Consider the following 18875-nt stretch of genomic DNA (forward strand, 5'->3'; position numbering starts at 1 on the left):
CTCTAAATGGTCTAAACCTAAACGAATTATTTGTGTAACAGGTAATATAGTAAAGTTAGATGATGGTAAACAGTGGAATGTGAGAAGCATTACAAGATGTAATGATCTAGAGTGCAAACAAATGAATGGTCTGGTAGACAATTCTTCAAAAACATCTGTGGAGAAAAGAGATGATGTACCCATTTCTATGTCTGTATCTACCAGGCCTAAATGTAGACCAGTTTGGATGAAGGATTACATCTGTCCTTGATGGTGTATTTCTTATATGTATCAGTATGAAATGTGTTCTTTGTTTCCGTTGTTTGTTTTGTTATTTTATAGAAAGGGAGATATGTTGTATCTTAGCAATGATGTCATTGTCTCATGGTCACTGTGCTCACTGGATTCCAGAGTGTGGAATCCAGGGAGCAGATCAGAGATGCACAGTTACTGAGGAAGTTGGTCCTTGAATGCTCCTGGGGTTGTTGGTTAAATAAACTACTTTTGCTCACCTAACCACTGTACTCCAAGTCATTTCACTCACCTCCAGACATAAAGGAAGAGAGACGGAAGCAACTGCCAGGGGCCGCTGGGTAATGAGGAATGCGCTTTATTAACAAGACTTTCACCAGGGGGGAGTAAAGTATCATCTACTTCACATAATGTCTTAACATCTCATATTAAATGACGTCATACAGGCTGCTTTAACCTAGGTCAGTGACGTCTCATGTCACCCCCGCACCTCTCTCTCTCTCTCCCCCCCACTGCTGGCAGTCTCTTCACTCCCGCACTGTCACCGGCAGGACCCGCAGCGCCCCCGCATTCACCCCTCCCTCGTTCAGTCCTGGATTGAAGAAGGGCCGCAGGGTGGGGGGGAAGGAGGCCCCCGAGAAGGTGTAGAGCAGAGACCCGTCATCCGCATTGTAGACCGAGAGCCGACCCGCCTCATAGTCCAGGAAGAGACCAACAGCCCTGGGGGGCACACGGGGGGTCAGGAGGGTGTCGGGGGAGGTGGCAGCATTGTATTCACCATCTCTGAGATACACTGTCCAGTATCCACGCGCAGGCGCTAGTGTAATCTTCCCCTTCCTGCTCTGGGCCTCGTCGCACACCCCCAGGTCCCAGTCCGTCTTGTCCCTCACCTCCACCTCCCAGTAATGCCTCCCGGAGCTCAGCCTCTCCCTCCCCAGGACTATGATGTAGTTAGTGAATCTCTGCGGCGTGTCCGGCAGGTCCTGGTATCTGTCTCCCAGCCTCACGCTCCTTCCGTCCTCGGTCAGGACAAGCCAGGGACTCGCAGTGTTCGGGTCCAGGGTCACCGCAGCTGAAGGAGAGAGAAGAAGAGGTCAGAGGTCAGCTCCTGGCATGGCTCCTAGTCTATCCTGGGGGAAGAGGGGGCACCCCCGGCTCTCGGGTCTAAGTATCACCTCCTGCTGGGCTCCCCACAGGGGTCAATCTCTTTATTCAACCCTAATATGTCAATTCCCCAGATGTCACTGCTCCGAGATATTTGTGTGTTCAGAACTGGCCTCTGAGGCACGTCACCACCAGAAGGTGTCACACTCCTTTGTACAGTAAAAGAAAGAGTTGTTGACAACACCAGGATGTTTTTTGTACAATTCCAACGCATCATTTTTAATCTACAGAAATGAATCTCATATTGTAAAAGTTAATGCCCAGAATTCACAGATTGTGTGGAGTCTGTGTCAGATTAACAGTGTCAGCTTCAATATTGTGCTATGTAATGTGTTATATGTGTGCAGTGTTGACTTCCATTACATGTTTGTCACCAGGAAGGCTCGCCCCCCCCCCCCCACACACACACACACAACCCCCTTCACCATTAGGCAAGAAGCCCAGCTGCCTCCACAGGGTCCACCGGCTCTGAAGGATGAGAGGCAGAGTCCTCCCACCCTGCAGGATGAGAGGCAGAGTCCACACACTCTAAAGGATGAGAGGCAGAGTCGTCCCACCCTGCAGGATGAGTGGCAGAGTCCACACACTCTAAAGGATGGGAGGCAGAGTCCACACACCCTGCAGGATGAGAGGCAGAGTCCACCCACCCTGCAGGACGAGAGGCAGAGTCCACACACCCTGAAGGATGAGAGGCAGAGTCCACACACCCTGGAGGATGAGAGGCAGAGTCCACACACCCTGAAGGATAAGAGGCAGAGTCCGCACACCCTGAAGGATAAGAGGCAGAGTCCACGGCTCTGAAGGATGAGACGCAGAGTCCACATACCCTGAAGGATGAGAGGCAGAGTCCACCCACCCTGAAGGATGAGAGGCAGAGTCCACACACCCTGGAGGATGAGAGGCAGAGTCCACACACCCTGAAGGATGAGAGGCAGAGTCCACACACCCAAAGGGATGAGAGGCAGAGTCCACGGCTCTGAAGGATGAGAGGCAGAGTCCACACACCCTGGAGGATGAGAGGCAGAGTCCACACACCCTGAAGGATGAGAGGCAGAGTCCACACACCCAAAGGGATGAGAGGCAGAGTCCACGGCTCTGAAGGATAAGAGGCAGAGTCCACATACCCTGGAGGATGAGAGGCAGAGTCCACCCACCCTGAAGGATGAGAGGCAGAGTCCACACACCCTGAAGGATGAGAGACAGAGTCCACACACTCTGAAGGATGAGAGGCAGAGTCCACATACCCTGGAGGATGAGAGGCAGAGTCCACCCACCCTGAAGGATGAGAGGCAGAGCCCACAAACCCAAAGGGATGAGAGGCAGAGTCCACGGCTCTGAAGGATGAGAGGCAGAGTCCGCACACCCTGAAGGATAAGAGGCAGAGTCCACGGCTCTGAAGGATGAGAGGCAGAGTCCACATACCCTGAAGGATGAGAGGCAGAGTCAACACACCTTGAGGGATGAGAGGCAGAGTCCACACACCCTGAAGGATGAGAGGCAGAGTCCACACACTCTGAAGGATGAGAGGCAGAGTCCACCCACCCTGGAGGACGAGAGGCAGAGTCCACATACCCTGGAGGATGAGAGGCAGAGTCCACCCACCCTGAAGGTTGAGAGGCAGAGTCCACACACCCTGAAGGATGAGAGGCAGAGTCCACACACCCTGAAGGATAAAAAGCAGAGTCCACGGCTCTGAAGGATAAGAGGCAGAGTCCACACACCCTGAAGGATGAGAGGCAGAGTCCACGGCTCTGAAGGATAAGAGGCAGAGTCCACATACCCTGGAGGATGAGAGGCAGAGTCCACCCACCCTGAAGGATGAGAGGCAGAGTCAACACACCCTGAAGGATGAGAGGCAGAGTCAACACACCTTGAGGGATGAGAGGCAGAGTCCACACACTCTGAAGGATGAGAGGCAGAGTCCACACACCCTGGAGGATGAGAGGCAGAGTCCACCCACCCTGAAGGATGAGAGGCAGAGTCCACACACCCTGGAGGATGAGAGGCAGAGTCCACCCACCCTGAAGGATGAGAGGCAGAGTCCACACACTCTGAAGGATGAGAGGAAGATTCCACACACCCTGGAGGATGAGAGGCAGAGTCCACCCACCCTGAAGGATGAGAGGCAGAGTCCACCCACCCTGAAGGATGAGAGGCAGAGTCAACACACCTTGAGGGATGAGAGGCAGAGTCCACACACTCTGAAGGATGAGAGGCAGAGCCCACACACCCTGGAGGATGAGAGGCAGAGTCCACCCACCCTGAAGGATGAGAGGCAGAGTCCACACACCCTGGAGGATGAGAGGCAGAGTCCACCCACCCTGAAGGATGAGAGGCAGAGTCCACACACTCTGAAGGATGAGAGGAAGAGTCCACACACCCTGGAGGATGAGAGGCAGAGTCCACCCACCCTGAAGGATGAGAGGCAGAGTCCACACACCCTGAAGGATGAGAAGCAGAGTCCACACACCCTGAAGGATGAGAGGCAGAGTCCACACACTCTAAAGGATGAGAGGCAGAGTCCACACACCACGAAGGATGAGAGGCAGAGTCCACACACCCTTGAGGATGAGAGGCAGAGTCCACACACCCTTAAGGATGAGAGGCAGAGTCCACGGCTCTGAAGGATGAGAGGCAGAGTCCACACACCCTGAAGGATGAGAGGCGGAGTTCACACACCCTGGAGGATGAGAGGCAGAGTCCACACACTCTAAAGGATGAGTGGCAGAGTCCACACACCCTGAAGGATGAGAGTCCACACACCCTGGAGGATGAGAGGCAGAGTCCACAAACCCTGAAGGATGAGAGGCAGAGTCCACGGCTCTGAAGGATGAGAGGCAGAGTCCACACACTCTGAAGGATGTGGGGCAGAGTTCACACACCCTGAAGGATGAGAGGCGGAGTCCACACACTCTAAAGGATGAGTGGCAGAGTCCACACACTCTTAAGGATGAGAAGCAGAGTCCACACACTCTTAAGGATGAGAGACAGAGTCCACACACCGTGAAGGATGAGAGGCAGAGTCCACACACTCTTAAGGATGAGAGACAGAGTCCATACACCCTGAAGGATGAGAGGCGGAGTCCACACACTCTAAAGGATGAGTGGCAGAGTCCACACACTCTTAAGGATGAGAAGCAGAGTCCACACACTCTTAAGGATGAGAGACAGAGTCCACACACCGTGAAGGATGAGAGGCAGAGTCCACACACCCTGAAGGATGAGAGGCAGAGTCCACACACCGTGAAGGATGAGAGGCAGAGTCCACACACCCTGAAGGATGAGAGGCAGAGTCCACACACCCTGAAGGATGAGAGGTAGAGTCCACACACCGTGAAGGATGAGAGGCAGAGTCCACGGCTCTGAAGGATGAGAGGCAGAGTCCACACACCCTGAAGGATGAGAAGCAGAGTCCACACACCCTGAAGGATGGGAGGCAGAGTTCACACACCCTAAAGGATGAAAGGCAGAGTCCACACACCCTGAAGGCTGAGAGGCAGAGTCCACACACTCTGAAGGATGAGAGGCAGACTCCACACACTCTGAAGGATGAGAGGCGGAGTCCACACACCCTTGAGGATGAGGCAGAGTTCACACACTCTGAAGGATGAGAGGCAGAGTCCACACACTCTAAAGGATGAGAGGCCGAGTCCACACTCCTTGAAGGATGAGAGGCAGAGTCTACACTCCCTGAAGGATGAGAGGCAGAGTCCACACACCGTGAAGGATGAGAAGCAGAGTCCACACACTCTAAAGGATGAGAGGCAGAGTCCACACTCCTTGAAGGATGAGAGGCAGAGTCCACACTCCTTGAAGGATGAGAGGCAGAGTCTACACTCCCTGAAGGATGAGAGGCAGAGTCCACACACCGTGAAGGATGAGAAGCAGAGTCCACACACCCTGAAGTATGAGAGGCAGAGTCCACACACCGTGAAGGATGAGAGGCAGAGTCCACACACCCTGAAGGATGAGAGGAAGAGTCCACACACCCTGAAGGATGAGAGGCAGAGTCCACGGCTCTGAAGGATGAGTGGCAGAGTCCACACACCCTGAAGGATGAGAGGCAGAGTCCACACACCGTGAAGGATGAGAGGCAGAGTCCACACATTCTAAAGGATGAGAGGCAGAGTCGACACACTCTAAAGGATGAGAGGCAGAGTCCATACACCCTGAAGCATGAGAGGCAGAGTCCACGGCTCTGAAGGATGAGAGGCAGAGTCCACACACCGTGAAGGATGAGAGGCAGAGTCCACACACCCTGAAGGATGAGAGGCAGAGTCCACACACCGTGAAGGATGAGAGGCAGAGTCCACACACCCTGAAGTATGAGAGTACAAACCCTCTAAAGGATGAGAGGCAGAGTCCACACACCCTGAAGTATGAGAGGTAGAGTCCACACACCCTGCAGGATGAGAGGCAGAGTCTACACACCCTGAAGGATGAGAAGCAGAGTCCACACACCCTGAAGGATGAGAGGCAGAGTTCACACACCCTAAAGGATGAAAGGCAGAGTCCACACACCCTGAAGGCTGAGAGGCAGAGTCCACACACTCTGAAGGATGAGAGGCAGAGTCCACACACTCTGAAGGATGAGAGGCAGGGTCCAGGTCTCTGAAGGATGAGAGGCAGAGTCCACACACCCTGAAGGATGGGAGGCAGAGTTCACACACCCTAAAGGATGAAAGGCAGAGTCCACACACCCTGAAGGCTGAGAGGCAGAGTCCACACACTCTGAAGGATGAGAGGCAGACTCCACACACTCTGAAGGATGAGAGGCGGAGTCCACACACCCTTGAGGATGAGGCAGAGTTCACACACTCTGAAGGATGAGAGGCAGAGTCCACACACTCTAAAGGATGAGAGGCCGAGTCCACACTCCTTGAAGGATGAGAGGCAGAGTCTACACTCCCTGAAGGATGAGAGGCAGAGTCCACACACCGTGAAGGATGAGAAGCAGAGTCCACACACTCTAAAGGATGAGAGGCAGAGTCCACACTCCTTGAAGGATGAGAGGCAGAGTCCACACTCCTTGAAGGATGAGAGGCAGAGTCTACACTCCCTGAAGGATGAGAGGCAGAGTCCACACACCGTGAAGGATGAGAAGCAGAGTCCACACACCCTGAAGTATGAGAGGCAGAGTCCACACACCGTGAAGGATGAGAGGCAGAGTCCACACACCCTGAAGGATGAGAGGAAGAGTCCACACACCCTGAAGGATGAGAGGCAGAGTCCACGGCTCTGAAGGATGAGTGGCAGAGTCCACACACCCTGAAGGATGAGAGGCAGAGTCCACACACCGTGAAGGATGAGAGGCAGAGTCCACACATTCTAAAGGATGAGAGGCAGAGTCGACACACTCTAAAGGATGAGAGGCAGAGTCCATACACCCTGAAGCATGAGAGGCAGAGTCCACGGCTCTGAAGGATGAGAGGCAGAGTCCACACACCGTGAAGGATGAGAGGCAGAGTCCACACACCCTGAAGGATGAGAGGCAGAGTCCACACACCGTGAAGGATGAGAGGCAGAGTCCACACACCCTGAAGTATGAGAGTACAAACCCTCTAAAGGATGAGAGGCAGAGTCCACACACCCTGAAGTATGAGAGGTAGAGTCCACACACCCTGCAGGATGAGAGGCAGAGTCTACACACCCTGAAGGATGAGAAGCAGAGTCCACACACCCTGAAGGATGAGAGGCAGAGTTCACACACCCTAAAGGATGAAAGGCAGAGTCCACACACCCTGAAGGCTGAGAGGCAGAGTCCACACACTCTGAAGGATGAGAGGCAGAGTCCACACACTCTGAAGGATGAGAGGCAGGGTCCAGGTCTCTGAAGGATGAGAGGCAGAGTCCACACACTCTGAAGGATGAGAGGCAGAGTCCACACACTCTGAAGGATGAGAGGCGGAGTCCACACACCCTTGAGGATGAGAGGCAGAGTCCACACACTCTGAAGGATGAGAGGCAGGGTCCAGGTCTCTGAAGGATGAGAGGCAGAGTGCACACACTCTGAAGGATGAGAGGCAGAGTCCACACACCCTTGAGGATGAGAGGCAGAGTCCACACACTCTGAAGGATGAGAGGCAGGGTCCAGGTCTCTGAAGGATGAGAGGCAGAGTCCACACACCCTGAAGGATGAGAGGCAGAGTCCACACACCGTGAAGGATGAGAGGCAGAGTCCACACACCCTGGAGTATGAGAGGCAGAGTCCAGGTCTCTGAAGGATGAGAGGCAGAGTCCACACACCATGAAGGATGAGAGGCAGAGTCCACACACCGTGAAGGATAAGAGGCAGAGTCCACACACCCTGAAGGATGAGTGGCAGAGTCCAGGTCTCTGAAGGATGAGAGGCAGAGTCCACACACCCTGAAGGATGAGAGGCAGAGTCTACACACCATGAAGGATGAGAGGCAGAGTCCACACACCGTGAAGGATAAGAGGCAGAGTCCACACACCCGGAAGGATGAGAGGCAGAGTCCACACTCCCTGAAGGATGAGAGGCAGAGTCCACACACCCTGAAGGATGAGAGGCAGAATCCACACACCGTGAAGGATGAGAGGCAGAGTCCACGGCTCTGAAGGATGAGAGGCAGAGTCCACATACCATGAAGGATGAGAGGCAGAGTCCACACACCCTGAGGGATGAGAGGCAGAGTCCACGGCTCTGAAGGATGAGAGGCAGAGTCCACATACCATGAAGGATGAGAGGCAGAGTCCACACACCCTGAAGGATGAGAAGCAGAGTCCACACACCCTGAAGGATGAGAGGCAGAGTCCACACACCGTGAAGGATGAGAGGCAGAGTCCACACACCATGAAGGATGAGAGGTGGAGTCCACACACCCTGGTGGATGAGAGGCAGACGCCACACACTCTGAAGAATGAGAGGCAGAGTCCACAGACCGTGAAGGATGAGAAGCAGAGTCCACACTCCCTGAAGGATGAGAAGCAGAGTCCACACACTCTAAAGGATGAGAGGCAGAGTCCACACACTCTAAAGGATGAGAGGCAGAGCCCATACACCCTGAAGGATGAGAAATAGAGTCCACACACCCTGAAGGATGAGAAATAGAGTCCACACACCCTGAAGGATGAAAGGCAGAGTCCACACACCCTGAAGGCTGAGAGGCAGAGTCCACACACTCTGAAGGATGAGAGGCGGAGTCCACACACCCTGAAGGATGAGAGGAAGAGTCCACGGCTCTGAAGGATGAGAGGCAGAGTCCACACACTCTAAAGGATGAGAGGCAGAGTCCACACTCCCTGAAGGATGAGAGGCAGAGTCTACACTCCCTGAAGGATGAGAGGCAGAGTCCACACACTCTAAAGGATGAGAGGCAGAGTCCACACTCCCTGAAGGATGAGAGGCAGAGTCCACACTCCCAGATGGATGAGAGGCAGAGTCCACACTTCCTGACGGATGAGAGGCAGATCCACACACCCTGAAGGATGAGAGGCAGAGTCCACACACTCTAAATGATGAGAGGCAGAGTCCTCACACCCTGAAGGATGAGAGGCAGAGTCCACACTCCCTGACGGATGAGAGGCAGAGTCCATACACCCTGAAGGATGCGTGGCAGAGTCCACACACTCTAAATGATGAGAGGCAGAGTCCACACACCCTGAAGGATGAGAGGCAGAGTCCACGGCTCTGAAGGATGAGAGGCAGAGTCCACACACTGTGAAGGATGAGAGGCAGAGTCCACACCGTCTAAAGGATGAGAGGCAGAGTCCACACACCCTGAAGGATGAGAGGCAGAGTCCACACTCCCTGAAAGATGAGAGGCAGAGTCCACACACTCTAAAGGATGAGAGGCAGAGTCCACACACCCTGAAGGATGAGAGGCAGAGTCCGCACACCCTGAAGGATGAGAAGCAGAGTCCACACTCCCTGAAGGATGAGAGGCAGAGTCCACAAACTCTAAAGGATAAGAGGCAGAGTCCACACACTCTAAAGGATGAGAGGCAGAGTCCACACACCCTGAAGGAGGAGAGGCAGAGTCCACACACTCTAAAGGATGAGAGGCAGAGTCCACACACTCTGAAGGATGAGAGGCAGAGTCCACACACCGTGAAGGATGAGAAGCAGAGCCCACACAACCTGAAGAATGAGAGGCACAGTCCACACTCCCTGAAGGATGAGAAGCAGAGCCCACACACTGTAAAGGATGAGAGGCAGAGTCCACACACCCTGAAGGATGAGAGGCAGAGTCCACACACCCTTGAGGATGAGAGGCAGAGTCCAGACTCCCTGAAGGATGAGAGGCAGAGTCCACACACCCTTGAGGATGAGGCAGAGTTCACACACTCTGAAGGATGAGAGGCAAAGTCCACACACCCTTGAGGATGAGAGGCAGAGTCCACACACCCTGAAGGATGAGAGGCAGAGTCCACACACCATGAAGGATGAGAGGCAGAGTCCACACACCCTGAAGGATGAGAGGCAGAGTCCACACACCCTGAAGGATGAGAGGCAGAGTCCATACACCCTGAAGGATGAGAAGCAGAGCCCACACAACCTGAAGGATGAGAGGCAGAGTCCACACACCCTTGAGGATGAGAGGCAGAGTCCAGACTCCCTGAAGGATGAGAGGCAGAGTCCACACACTCTAAAGTATGAGAGGCAGAGTCCACACACCCTGAAGGATGAGAGGCAGAGTCCACACACCATGAAGGATGAGAGGCAGAGTCCACACACCCTGAAGGATGAGAGGCAGAGTCCACACACCCTGAAGGATGAGAGGCAGAGTCCATACACCCTGAAGGATGAGAAGCAGAGCCCACACAACCTGAAGGATGAGAGGCAGAGTCCACACACCCTTGAGGATGAGAGGCAGAGTTCAGACTCCCTGAAGGATGAGAGGCAGAGTCCACACACTCTAAAGTATGAGAGGCAGAGTCCACACACCCTGAAGGATGAGAGGCAGAGTCCACACACCCTGAAGGATGAGAGGCAGAGTCCACACACCATGAAGGATGAGAGGCAGAGTCCACACACCATGAAGGATGAGAGGCAGAGTCCACACACCATGTAGGATGAGAGGCAGTGCCCACACACTCTGAAGGATGAGAGGCAGAGTCCAGGTCTCTGAAGGATGAGAGGCAGAGTCCACCCACTCTGAAGGATGAGAGGCAGAGTCCACACACTCTGAAGGATGAGAGGAAGAGTCCACACACCATTAAGGATGAGAGGCAGAGTCCACACACCCTGGAGTATGAGAGGCAGAGTCCACTCACCCTTGAGGATGAGAGGCAGAGTCCACACACTCTGAAGGATGAGAGGCAGAGTCCACACACCGTGAAGGATGAGAGGCAGAGTCCACACACCCTGAAGGATGAGAGGCAGAGTCCACACACCCTGGAGTATGAGAGGCAGACTCCACACACCCTGAAGGATGAGAGGCAGAGTCCAAACACCCTGAAGGATGAGAGGCAGAGTCCACACACCCTGGAGTATGAGAGGCAGACTCCACACACCCTGAAGGATGAGAGGCAGAGTCCAAACACTCTAAAGGATGAGAGGCAGAGTCCAGACTCCCTGAAGGATGAGAGGCAGAGTCCACACACTCTAAAGTATGAGAGGCGAAGTCTACACACTCTAAAGGATGAGAGGCAGAGTCCACACTCCCTGAAGGATGAGAGGCAGAGTCCACACTCCCTGAAGGATGAGAGGCAGAGTCCACACACTCTAAAGTATGAGAGGCGAAGTCTACACACTCTAAAGGATGAGAGGCAGAGTCCACACACCCTGAAGGATGAGAGGCAGAGTCCACACACTCTAAAGTATGAGAGGCGAAGTCTACACACTCTAAAGGATGAGAGGCAGAGTCCACACACCCTGAAGGATGAGAGGCAGAGTCCACACACTCTAAAGTATGAGAGGCGAAGTCTACACACTCTAAAGGATGAGAGGCAGAGTCTACACTCCCTGAAGGATGAGAGGCAGAGTCCAGACACCCTGAAGGATGAGAGGCAGACTCCACACACCCTGAAGGATGAGAGGCAGAGTCCACACACCCTGAAGGATGAGAGGCAGAGTCCACACACCCTGAAGGATGAGAGGCAGAGTCCACACACCCTGAAGGATGAGAGGCAGAGTCCACACACCCTGAATGATGAGAGGCAGAGTTCAACACACCATGAAGGATGAGAGGCAGAGTCCACACACTCTAAAGGATGTGAGGCAGAGTCACACACCCTTGAGGATGAGAGGCAGAGTCCACACAACCTGAAGGATGAGTGGCAGAGTCCAGACACCCTGAAGGATAAGAGGCAAAGTCCACACACTCTAAAGGATGAGAGGCAGAGTCCACACACCCTGGAGATTGAGAGGCGGAGTCCACACACTCTGAAAGATGAGAGCCAGAGTCCACACACCCTGAAGGATGAGAGTCCACACACCCTGAAGGATGAGAGTCCACACACCGTGAAGGATGAGAGGCAGAGTCCACACACCGTGAAGGATGAGAGGCAGAGTCCACACACTCTAAAGGACGAGAGGCAGAGTCCACACACCCTGAAGGATGAGAGGCGGAGTCCACACACCCTGAAGTATGAGAGGCAGAGTCCACACACCCTGAAGTATGAGAGGCAGATTCCGCACACCCTGGAGGATGAGAGGCAGAGTCCACACACCGTGAAGGATGAGAGGCAGAGTCCACACACTCTAAAGGACGAGAGGCAGAGTCCACACACCCTGAAGGATGAGAGGCAGAGTCCGCACACCATGAAGGATGAGAGGCGGAGTCCACACACCCTGAAGTATGAGAGGCAGAGTCCACACACCCTGAAGGATGAGAGGCGGAGTCCACACACCCTGAAGTATGAGAGGCAGATTCCGCACACCCTGGAGGATGAGAGGCAGAGTCCACACACCCTGGAGATTGAGAGGCAGATTCCGCACACTCTGAAGGATGAGAGGCAGAGTCACACACCCTTGAGGATGAGAGGCAGAGTCCACACAACCTGAAGGATGAGTGGCAGAGTCCAGACACCCTGAAGGATAAGAGGCAAAGTCCACACACTCTAAAGGATGAGAGGCAGAGTCCACACACCCTGGAGATTGAGAGGCGGAGTCCACACACTCTGAAAGATGAGAGCCAGAGTCCACACACCCTGAAGGATGAGAGTCCACACACCGTGAAGGATGAGAGGCAGAGTCCACACACCCTGGAGATTGAGAGGCAGAATCCACACACTCTGAAGGATGAGAGTCCACACACCGTGAAGGATGAGAGTCCACACACCGTGAAGGATGAGAGGCAGAGTCCACACACCCTGGAGATTGAGAGGCAGAATCCACACACTCTGAAGGATGAGAGTCCACACACCGTGAAGGATGAGAGACAGAGTCCACACACCCTTGAGGATGAGAGGCAGAATCCACACACTCTGAAGGATGAGAGGCAGAGTCCACACACCGTGAAGGATGAGAGGCAGAGTCCACACACTCTAAAGGACGAGAGGCAGAGTCCACACACCCTGAAGGATGAGAGGCAGAGTCCGCACACCATGAAGGATGAGAGGCGGAGTCCACACACCATGAAGGATGAGAGGCGGAGTCCACACACCATGAAGGATGAGAGGCGGAGTCCACACACCCTGAAGTATGAGAGTCCACACACTCTAAAGGATGAGAGGCAGAATCCACACACTCTGAAGGATGAGAGGCAGAGTCCACACACCCTGAAGGATGAGAGGCAGAGTCCGCACACCATGAAGGATGAGAGGCGGAGTCCACACACCATGAAGGATGAGAGGCAGAGTCCGCACACCATGAAGGATGAGAGGCGGAGTCCACACACCATGAAGGATGAGAGGCGGAGTCCACACACCATGAAGGATGAGAGGCGGAGTCCACACACCCTGAAGTATGAGAGGCAGATTCCGCACACCCTGGAGGATGAGAGTCCACACACTCTAAAGGATGAGAGGCAGAATCCACACACTCTGAAGGATGAGAGGCAGAGTCCACACACCCTGAAGGATGAGAGGCAGAGTCCACACACCGTGAAGGATGAGAGGCAGAGTCCACACACTCTAAAGGACGAGAGGCAGAGTCCACACACCCTGATGGACGAGAGGCAGAGTCCACACACCGTGAAGGATGAGAGGCAGAGTCCACACCGTCTAAAGGATGAGAGGCAGAGTCCACACACCCTGAAGGATGAGAGGCAGAGTCCACACTCCCTGAAAGATGAGAGGCAGAGTCCACACACTCTAAAGGATGAGAGGCAGAGTCCACACACCCTGAAGGATGAGAGGCAGAGTCCACATACCCTGGAGGATGAGAGGCAGAGTCCACCACCCTAAAGGATGAGAGGCAGAGTTCACACACCCTAAAGGATGAAAGGCAGAGTCCACACACCCTGAAGGATGAGAGGCAGAGTCCACACACCTTGAAGGATGAGAGGCAGTGTCCACACATCTGAAGGATGAGAGGCAGTGTCCACACACCCTGAAGGATGAGAGGCAGAGTCCACAAACCCTGAAGGATGAGAGGCAGAGTCCACACACCGTGAAGGATGAGAGGCAGAGTCCACACACCATGAAGGATGAGAGGCGGAGTCCACACACCCTGAAGGATGAGAGGCAGAGGCCCCACATCTGAAGGATGAGAGGCAGAGTCCACACACCCTGGAGGATGAGAGGCAGAGTCCACACACCCTGAAGGATGAGAGGCAGAGTCCACACACCCTGAAGTATGAGAGGCAGAGTCCTCACACTCTAAAGGATGAAAGGCAGAGTCCACACCCCCTGAAGGATGAGAAGCAGAGTCCACACACCCTGAAGGATGAGAGGCAGAGTCCACACACCATGAAGGATGAGAGGCAGAGTCCACACACCATGAAGGATGAGAGGCAGAGTTCAACACACCATGAAGGATGAGAGGCAGAGTCCACACACCCTGAAGGATGAGAGGCAGAGTCCACACACCCTGAAGGATGAGAGGCAGAGTCCACACACCCTGAAGGATGAGAGGCAGAGTCCACACACCATGAAGGATGAGAGGCAGTAAAGTCAGGGATAAATTAAGAATATTACAGAGTTAAATAACGATCTGACCCCACTGGAGGTTGACAGTGTTTGGAGAGACTGGTAAATGGTTTCTCCTCAGTACGCAAATGGTTTTCTACCTTTGAAGTAGTTTATTAGGAAAAATATTAATACCACCTGTTTCCATAGCAATGACAGCTCTAATGTTAATAACAACCTATACATGTTGTAAGAGTAAGAGAGGAAGAAATGAAGTGACAGAATCAGCTAATAAATGAAGAGCGAAAAAGAGAAAGACATAGCATTAGAGGACAAGAAAGGGGAATACTATGACATGAAAAGAGAGAAGAGTACTGAGTTTTAAAACAAAGATGGCACACGGTATGGTAGGTATTTTTATAACTGCTCTAGGAAGCCATCAAAGGGGGGATTGTTGGAGCAGGATTGCAAAAATACGAAACCTGCTCGGAACAACACCCTCATAATGTGTACTAACAGTAAGGAGAAGTAGAAATAGAAATTAACAGGCACCTTACACACACGCACATGTGGGAAAAAGCTTTGCACAAATCTGCACTAATGTCAAGTAATATACACTAAAACCTACTCGGTACACGGGAGGGTCGTACACAGTGAAAACTATACTGTCATATAATTAATAAATGTTTATTTGCATTAACTGTAGTATGCTGGACGCCAACCCCATCTTGGCTACAGTCGTTCCGAGTGGGAGGGGGAAGAGATGAGGAGCACAACCGAGCTGACAGAAGCAAAACAGACATGCTGAGCTCAGCATCCCGAAACATTTGTCAGATTATCAAAGAACATGGCCGACCATGAGATCGGACGTCTCTTTTGCAGAAGATGCTCAAATAAATATTGAATTAATTTCATCAAATTGTATCATTTGAATGTAGTATGAATAAAGAACTTGAGAAACTGTGGGAACAGAAATTAGGATAGCGAACTGTCTAATGTTTGGGGGGAAGTCACTGTAGGGCGATAGAACCGCCTACTGAGACGGCCAATCAGGTGTTAGAATATGTGACATGTTGCAATTTATTTGGGATGGATCTGGAGATTTTAGGGTATAAATATGGTGCCTTTAGGGGTGTGGTTTGGACTTGCAGGGAGGAAGAGAAGAAGGTGGGATGCGTCACTGATGGTCGGTTGGCAGAGAGGCCTAGCTGTTTCCTGTCCTTAACCTGTCTCGGGTCCTGTTTAATTTGTTTCTTGATCCTATCTCGGGGACCATCACCATTCCCTAGGCCAGGAGGGTGGTTTTCCCACAGACCTACTAGGTTTTTATATTCGTACATGCAAATGTATTATTCTGAAACTTTTCTCTCTTGACCTATCCACTCATAATATTGTTTCTTGCATAATTTTTGCTGAAACTTTTGTCTCCTAATATATCCCCATAATAAATGGTTACCGTACACGTTGATGGGAGAAGAGAATGTAATGTAGTTGCATTTAACAACAACTTCTCTCCTCTGATGAATTCATTGTTTGTATTTGTACACTTTGCATGTGAGCATTACAGAATTAAGACCAAAACTTAAGATAAAACTTTATTAATCTTACAGAGAGTCTGTTGTTATTCAAATAAACTGATTAAACAAGTTAGATGAGTCATATCATTGCCATCAACTCTTCAACTAATTGGTCCATCGACCAAGTAGAAGGAAGGTTGATGTATAGGTTAGAAATACATACTGGAGATGTTGACTATGAAACAATAAACAACATTAAAAACTGAAATCATTGAAACTAAATTGACCCCAGCGCATCAGGGATATGGGTGAATGTGCATGGGCCATTGTTTGTGATATTTGTAAGTATTGATCCCTGTTCAGATATTGGTTTCTGTTAGACCTGTCAGCCCTAGGGTGGTCTTACCCCGTTTTTTGCCCCTGCCTTGTTTTTCCACAACTTTGTTTTTCTTGGACCTAGGTCTCTGGGCGCCTTACCACTGCCAAACAGTGCTACGGTGCAGGTGCTCTCTCCAACCAACATGGCTGCCACAGGCCCCTTCTACTACGGAGTGATTTTTTTAAGTAACTCACTAGTAGCCAGGAGCAGGCTGGGACATTTGGGTACAGTAGCAATGCCATCCTGCCTTTTCTTCCCATAGCCCAGACTGTGGAAGCTCCTGGAACCTTCCGGAATAGGGGAGGGGTTACACTTTGCCGCATTAGAGAGTGGTCACCTGACCTAGGGGTATTTAGGGAAAGGAGGGAAACCTGCTTGTCAGTTTGGGCATCACTGGACCTGGGGAAACCTCTGAAGAAGTTTACGCTGGAGGGCCTAGGGGAGGAACCTACACCACTGGGAGTGACTGGGCCTAGGTATTGCCTTCTAAGTTAGGTGAGGGATGCTACCAAACCCACTGATCTGGCCCAGCGTTGGGCAACCCAGGGAACCACCTCCAGTGAGCTAAGGGAACCATCCTGACTCTGAGCCACCAACTCAACCCCCCTTCTTACCTACCCTCCCCCAAAGAAACCACATAAGAAGTGCGCAGAAACTATCTAGTGCCGCAGGAGAACACCTACCTACAAGGAGGACTGCTGGCGGAGCAACCAGGTACCAGCGTTGCACCACCCAAGCGCTTCCCTGGTCGAACTGTGCCCCCATGCGCTGTCCTGCCTAAGCTATCTGTCCCTGGACTGTCTGAACTGCTATTTCCAAAGCGCTGTATCTGTTGGGCGCTGTGCTTCCAAAGCGCTCTCCTGCTCTGCCCCTCCGAGCGCTGTGGCTCTGGAAACTGTTGTTGCCCCCGAAGCGCTGTGTATGTTTAAAGCGCTGTCATTCTCCAGCGCTGTACTGCCCAGAGACTGCCTTTGTCCTCCAAGCACTGGGGCCACCTCAAGCTGGACCCTTGAGAACGCTGCACCCCCGACGCACTGTGCTTTCAGCCCGCTCATTGTGGAACTCACCGCCGCAGCCCGGGATTGGCCTGCACTGCTGTTGGCGCTGCTGCACATTTGCTCCTGTGGCCAAAGACACTGCCGCGGCCCGGTGCCTCGCCGGCGAAGTGGCACTACTGCCCGCGGGGCCTACGAAGTACTCTGGGGCCTGCCATCACAGGCGCAACCTCAGCGCTTTCCCTGGGTGGGCCCTGCTACTGCCTTCGCCTTCGCGGCGGTCCCCGGAGCCAGGAGAGGGCCGCCGCAGTGCAGCGGTAGGCCGCGCTAGGTCCAGCGAGGCCAGACACCACCATAACATAACGGGGGTGCTGGCCGGTCATGGACCACGCCCCCCCCCCCCAACGCTGAGCCTGGATTGGTAGCGTGGCTGAGCCCCCAGCAAGCGAGCCTCGGATTGGCTCTGGGGCCAGGCACACGCCCGCGCTGCCCCGCCATTGGCTGAGGAGGCCGCACCCTTCCCAGCCATGTCCCGACTGGTCCCGGGGCCGGGTAAACCATCAAGAGGCCCGGGACCGGTCCCAAGACAGCGTGGGGATTACCGGTGGGCAGGAGCCCTCCCATCTCACCCGCACCAGCCCGCGGAGGCCGAAGAATAAGGTAACTTCCCCCCCGGGGATGAGGGTGGCAGACACGAGCGGAAGCGGGCCTCCAGGGAGGAAGCCCCGTGACCGCCTCTTCCCTCGGGAGAGCTGGTACTGGGCCCTGTTAGCCCTGATTAACCCCGCATCGAGTCACCAGCTCTAAGGTTAGAGGGAAAGTCCCACAGGCCCCCCTGAACTGGGCATTAGCCCCACTTGTTGACTATTTTTGTTGGTAATCAAGTTAACCCCTGGCTAGGGGAGTGTTTGCTGTAGCCTGCCCTCAAGCAGCTCTTAATAACGTGCCATGCAAATAGAGGTTCTTATGTCTAATGATCCTGAAACACTGCTTTATTTATCCTGCTGAGGTCTCGTGTCGATATTTAGGCCTACCCAATGAAATGTTGATCGAGTTCTCACGGAATGAATTACATACCTACTCGTTTATAATGAAATGTTGCCTGAGTTCTCATGGAATGGTTTTGCCTAAGCCTACAGTGAAATGTTGCTGATGAGTTAATGCTGAATGATTACAATGAATTATTTACCAGCCATGAGCCTAATCTAGATAAACGGATCTTGTTTTAAACAGACTAGCTGGTGTGGTGTCAGTTATTGTGTTTGTTTCCTGTATCAGTGAGAGTGTGTGCTGCACTGCTACTTTACACCTAGCTTTCGGGTGCCTTCCCGCTCGCGCCAATCTACCGCAGTGAAATTGGCGAGAGGGTGCAAAAAGGCACCGACAACGGGAGTGTGGGTGGGGGAAGGGGGTAAGAAGGCACAGACAACGGAGGGGAAGGGAGAGTAGAGAAGGCAGTAGGAGAACCTAATAGTGCTCACAGTCTAAATAACACAGTCTAAATAACACGTACCATGTAACACTCGAAGTAAAGGGTCCAGTAGCCATGAGAGGATACAAATGACGACATGGCAATCATAATGAGGGACTAACAAGCCTATGAACGAATCTAAA

The 18875-nt window shown here is 52.8% G+C and overlaps 1 protein-coding gene across 6 annotated transcripts in view; it reads right to left on the reverse strand.

Annotated features, from left to right (window-relative positions):
- Nucleotides 1–573: 573 nt before the first annotated feature.
- The window catches only part of LOC147710076 (erythroid membrane-associated protein-like), a 470315-nt gene continuing 452013 nt past the window's right edge, over nt 574–18875 (reverse strand). For all 6 annotated transcript variants that reach the window (XM_086920782.1, XM_086920781.1, XM_086920784.1 and 3 more), the window contains one exon: nt 574–1303. In XM_086920782.1, the coding sequence (XP_086776908.1) occupies nt 759–1303 (545 nt within the window). In that variant the 3' untranslated portion in view covers nt 574–758. The remainder of the gene's footprint in view (nt 1304–18875) is intronic.

The sequence above is a fragment of the Lissotriton vulgaris genome, chromosome 5 (genome assembly GCF_964263255.1).
Source record: "Lissotriton vulgaris chromosome 5, aLisVul1.2, whole genome shotgun sequence".
NCBI lineage: Eukaryota > Metazoa > Chordata > Amphibia > Caudata > Salamandridae > Lissotriton > Lissotriton vulgaris.